Source organism: Ctenocephalides felis, unplaced genomic scaffold (genome assembly GCF_003426905.1).
Source record: "Ctenocephalides felis isolate EL2017-DRISC unplaced genomic scaffold, ASM342690v1 CF-g0.4_SCAFFOLD_00845, whole genome shotgun sequence".
NCBI lineage: Eukaryota > Metazoa > Arthropoda > Insecta > Siphonaptera > Pulicidae > Ctenocephalides > Ctenocephalides felis.
In genome coordinates, this window is record NW_020536999.1 from 74826216 (window position 1) to 74832537 (window position 6322).

At 31.8% G+C, this 6322-nt stretch overlaps 1 protein-coding gene across 1 annotated transcript; it reads left to right on the forward strand.

The window, feature by feature from the left end:
• Window positions 1-5617: 5617 nt before the first annotated feature.
• LOC113389132 lies at window positions 5618-6088 on the forward strand. Its single transcript, XM_026626188.1, has one exon. The coding sequence runs from the start codon at window positions 5618-5620 to the stop codon at window positions 6086-6088; it is 471 nt and encodes a 156-aa protein (XP_026481973.1).
• Window positions 6089-6322: the final 234 nt, after the last annotated feature.

Consider the following 6322-nt stretch of genomic DNA (forward strand, 5'->3'; position numbering starts at 1 on the left):
AAATCAGTGATTGTAATTAGAACTGCAACAAATACATAGTATACAAATAAATCAGTGTTTAATACAGTCCACAGCTACAAGGGTTAAATTATAACCCAACAACCTGAGTATCGAAGGATAATTTTTATAAATTCTATAAATAAGCACAAAAATACAATACAAAATTCGGGTACGTTGCATCAGGAAGCATCTGTTTAAACATTCCGAAATCTTTTACGCTTTGCAATTATTCAAATTTACAAAATCAGGTAGAAATGTTTTGGGATTTGGAGGCATGCGATAATATACAACATCTAACTGAAGAACAAATACAATGTGAAAAACAATTTTTTCCAAGACGACCAGGTCAACTAACGGGCGATTTATCGTAAAGATACCTTTTACTACCAAAATTAAAGACCTGGGATGCAATAAACATATAGCATTAAAACGATTTAAATCCCTCGAACATCGTCTACGGTCAAACAAAGAATTAGCTATAGAATATAATAAGTTCATGAACGAATATGTAGAATTCGGGCATATGAGTGAAGTAAATGAATCAAATGAACCGAAAACATGTTTTTATTTACCACATCATGGTGTTTTAAAGCTAAGCAGTTTAACAACTAAATTACGCGTTGTCTTTGACGCATCGTGCAAATCTGATAACGGCCTTTCATTCAATGAACTACAACTTGTCGGACCTACTATACAAAACGACATATTCTCTATATTATTAAAATTTAGAAAACACAAATTTGTTCTTACTGCCGATACAAAGAAGATGTATCGACAAGTTCTGGTTCATGAAAATGATAAAAAAATGCAGCGAATATCTTGGCGGAATAACTCACATAAAAATTTATGACCTAAATACTGTTACATACGGAACTGAATCTGCACCGTTTTTAGCAATCAGATGTTTAGAACAATTAGCCAAAGAAAATGTAATTCAATATCCAGAAGAATGCGATATTATTCGAAATGATTTTTACATAGACGACTTATTGACTGAACATAGGCGATCAAACTGTCAAAACTTTAGGTATATCGTGGAACGCATTAACTGACTGTTTTAATTCCAATACGGATAATATAACGTTAAGACAAACAATAAATAAAAGGTCTATTTTGGCAGCAACAGCACAAATATTTATATACAAAACTCCCTCTACTCTATAATAAAATAATTTCCTACCCTACTCTAGGTACTAAGATAGTTTTTAAAAAATCCTCATTCTGTGCGCATAACTTGAACCGTGAACATCAAAGAAATAAATACTATTAATAACTAAACCAACTTATTGAACATACTTATTTTTAAAGGTCTGATATAGCCATTTTAATAATAAATTATATCTGGTCCTTCGAAGTAGTAAAGTGTCCATGTGTAGTGACTGTTTAATTTACTTTTTTTAACAAACATTGCGTCGGGCGCTTACAATACCCATTGCTAAATTATAACAGTTCTATTAATATTGAAAATAAAAAAGAATTGATATGACAAAAATTAGATCCGCAATGCTATATGCTTCCCCTATTTGGTGTACGACAAACAAAAATAATATTAAGAAATTACAATCAGTAGAAATGTTTCATTAAGATTTGTCATAGATCAAGCAAGGAATCCAATAAATAAGCATTATATTAGCATAAGAGTAGTCATTCAGCTCTCGAAGCTTCAACAACTAGTATATAACTCGAGTAGATCGGACGTAAATATTTGCAATTATTTTTCGTTTTATTGTGCCAGTTTAAGCGAACAAAGTGAAACATTAATCAAAATTAGTGCGTGTTTTGAATGAATCATATACCTCAGCAATAGTGGAGCAAGCAATGGTTGTTTTAAACAATACAGACATCACGGAATCTAGTGATTCCCCATATAATCAATCAATGAAACAAGATGAAAAAACGAAGGATCAAAGGTACCCTTAAACACACCTATACTCTAATCAACACACATAACAGGTTCGAACCGCTAACAAACAATACCACCTCTTCTTAATCTCAACCATGCTCCTCAAAGCCACTGCCTATTTTTTAAAACGTCAACGATTTTAAATTAATGAAACAAGAAATAAACTCAGTTATACAACAAAATCAGTACTACACTAAGTGCCTGTGTGACGAGACCGTGAAAATCCAATGTCAGGATTCGAACACCTTCAGAACAATGGCCAAATAACTCACAGAAGCTAAATCTGAACACCACACGTATCAGTTGAAAGAGAATAGGGCGTTTCGAGTGGTAACAAGATTCCTGCACCAATCACTACCGAAGAAATTTCTACAGCACTCGCTAATCTCGGACACAAGGTTAGAAACATATTGAACCCGCGTAATAGGATTACAAACAAACCGCGCAACTTATTCTTCGTTGATCTGGAACCACGAGCTAATAACAAAGAAATCTACAAAATTAACGAGCTTTACAACTGCATAATTAAGATCGAACCTCCTAACGCGCGTAAACGTATAGTCCAGTGTGCACGCTACCAACAGATTGGCCATACTCGCCGATACTGCAACAGGTTATTTATCAGCCGCCGCTGCGCCTCGAACCACGCCACAAAAGATTGCCCTATTGATAAGAACGATGTACCTACTTGTGCCTTATGCTACAAGCAAGGTCATACATCCAACTACAAAGGCTATGAGCGTTATCAAGAACTATACGCCCGCAAATACGGAACCGATAACAATATTAATTCATCTATGCCAACCTGTGAATCAAATTTTTCACCTAGAATTTTACGACCTGGCTTATCAATCAACTCAAGCTAAGTCACCTCGGACCGTAGCTATAGTGACGTAATCAAAAATAATATAAACAAACCGGTTTATGCGGAACGCTTAATTTCTTCGCAGGTAGCTAAACAATAAGCGTCATGTGCCATTAATAGTAATGGCCATATCGAAAATATTTAGACACAAATTCTATCTTAATTTAAAAACTTGTTAAAAATATTAGTAGTTTTGGTAGGAACCAAGAACACCGAGCACTGTAAACCATATGAAATCTATGAAGGTATTATGAATTGTGTAAACCTCAATGAAGAAGTTCTTCCAAATGCGCACATAATTTTACCGACTATGCTGCCAAGAGGGAGAAAACCAAACTTTCAGCGCAATTGCCTGCAGGAAATAAATTATCTATTAATTACATTCAACGACTTAAATTAAAAAAAAAAATTATTTATTGCACATGCTTAAACAGATTGTGGATGATAGAGGTTTTATATCGAGAGACTTAATGTATGATTACTTGCATCTCACAGCCGAAGGCTATCATCAATGTTGTGATACCAGTACACTTAATCAGAAAAATATTGACTGAGTTATAAAAATAAGTTTTTAATGATATGAGATATACAATGGAAACATGAAACAATATATCTAAAAACTCGGTCAATTTTTACCTATGTAGGAAAAATGCTTTTCCATTGAATAAATGCGACACGAATAACTCTGCTGGCAAAACTAAAAATATGTCATTTTTATATAAAAACCCTTCATGTATAACAAGGATACACCATATACTATGGTGGCATATAATATGCCATTAAATAGAATAATTTCTTCAGTTTGTATGAGAATGAGTGGTTAGATGATGACATAATTATTGACTCTTATTTAGCACAAATTAAATATAATAGCAAACCATTCAAGTTTTTTAGTGTTCATAGCGAGGTTCTTGTGCGGCCTTTTTCCATATAATACTAAATGGTAGAGTTTATTTCTAATTACTATTGTAGCCTTCGAGAACACGATCGCCGGTTACTTTCCCGCTTGGGAAGTACCTACTGTTACGAGATAACATTTTCCCTCACGTTAAAAATAAATACAAGTTTACGAACGCAAATTACACATGCACATTAGAGAGTCAACTAAAAATGTGAAAAAATGTGTCGAAGCTTATTACGAATATACAATTACTGTCGAACAAGAAACAAAGCCAAATAAAAGTCACTAACCTAATAAATAAACAAATATTTGTATTATTGTATTTTTTGTTATATTTTTATATTATTTTATATGTATATTATATTTAAAACTTTATAGTATTATATTTAGTTTTTTCTATTTAATGGAAAAACAAATAATTTCGAATTATGTATCACACACTTTAAATTCTTTTAATTCGTTTAATAAAAATTTGCAGTTTACTTATCAACTTGAGGTTAGTAACTCTATTAGTTACCTAGACTTAAAACTTATCAGAAACAATAATGTCATCCTCACTGACTGGTACCAAAAGCCAACTTGGCCAGGACGATATTTAAATTATTTTTCCTATCACTCTCGATCTATCAAAAATTCAGCTATCATTTCCTTAATAGATAGGGCAATTTTGTTAAGTAATAAGTTTTTTTTTGGGAAAAAACCTATCTTTAATTCGTTCTGTTTAGAATAATAATTCTTATCCTTCATATTTAGTTAATAACGTCATTAAAAATAGATTAGAGTTTTTACAAAACAATTTGAACGGTTCTTCCTACCTTAACAATTCTTTTTCAAAATCTAATTCTTTCTCTTCAGATAAATATAAACGTGTTATTTGTTTACCTTTCTTTAGTATTTTTTTTTATTTTTTTAAAAAAGTTATTTGCCGCTGAATATATTCTTCTAGTTTTCAGTTTCGACAGCACGTTCAGTTGCCTTTTTTCTGCTCTTAAATCAAAAACTCCCTTGGACTGCATTGATTACAATAGTTGTTACATTGGGGAAAGTTCCCAATATATAAACAAAAGGGTTAATCAATATATATATATAATTCTAAAAACCCAAATCAATTCAAAACTGTGCTATCAGAACATATGATTAACTTGAACCATACTTTCAAAATGTCAAATCCTTCCATCCTATATATTGAAAAAAATTGTGACCTTAGAAGGATAGTTGAGTTGTTACTTATATCCCTTAATACTTCTTGAAACAACAAACGGAATTCCTCTTATATTTTACATGACAGTTACAAAGTGGATAAAATATAATTAATTAAGTCGCCATCTAACGGTGTACTTTACAAATAACCAAAATCTGGTAGGGGGGCTTTTGACCCGACATTTTGAGCTTTTAATTTTATTCCTTATTATTATGTAAAATATAGTTGTTAAAAATACATGGCTAAGACAGCATCGACGTTTCATTTAAGTTTAATATACATTTTGGTCTATCGACACGGATCCAGTCATTAAAAATTACAGTCCACGCTTTACAATTAAATATTTGCGAGTTCGTCTAAAAGTGAAGCCAAATAAAGCTCTACGTGAATGAAAACCCGGGAACCTGAGAAGCCGCCATTAAAGCTTGGAAGCGTCGCCAGGAGTTCACTGGAATTGGAAAACTATAACTAAAGATCACAATTGGAAATACAAGTAAATCCACAATTAGTCTAAAACCATTTCAAAATTGCTTAGTATTATTGTTTGTAAAGTTTAGTCTATGTACGGTATACTTTGTCATTGTGGTTAATTTATAAATCGGTATAGAAATTAGGGACAAATTCCTATTATATATCAATATATTTTTTCCAATACATACAAAAACTACTGATTTAAACAAATTGCGGTAGCAAATTTATATATAAACTATCGTTAAATGTACACGTGAGTTTCTTGTAAAATTTAAAATGGCGGACATTGAGACGCTCAAACAACAAAGGGCTCGATTAATAAAATCCATCGCGCTTATTCAAAATTTTATTAATAACTTTCAAGAAGGAGATAGCAAACATGGCTTAAGCCTCAGAAAAAAGAAATTAGTAAAGATTCTTCAAAGTTCAGAAGAAAATCAAACAGAATTAGATGTTAGATGTCCAGTAAGTTACTCAAGAGAGTATGAGGAGTTATTTGATTTACATTTTGAATTGTCAGCTCAAATTGAAGATATTTTAGAAAGTAGCTTAAATGAAAATAAACCAAATATAGATTTGAAACATAGGCAAGTTAATATCAAACTTCCAGACATAAATTTACCGAAATTTAGTGGAAATTATTCAGAATGGAATTCATTCATAGATATCTATAATTCACTTATACACAACAATGAGCAATTATCAGACGTTCAAAGGCTTCATTATTTAAAAGGGACATTAAAATGACCAGCATCTGACTTAATAGGAAATCTTTCCATGACCAATGAAAATTACAACACGGCATATAATTTACTGCAAGATAGATATAACAAAAAATATTTGACAATTACATCACACCTACAATCTCTAAATGATATAAAACCTATACTAAGAGGTTCACACGAGAATCTACAATCATTTTTGAACCAAGCGAGGCAACAGGCGCAGTCACTAGCAACAATTCACCAAGATGCAATTTAC

Coding starts and splice junctions, on each gene's coding strand:
- LOC113389132 (XM_026626188.1), top strand. CDS start 5,618: ATGGCGGACATTGAGACGCTCAAACAACAAAGGGCTCGATTAATAAAA.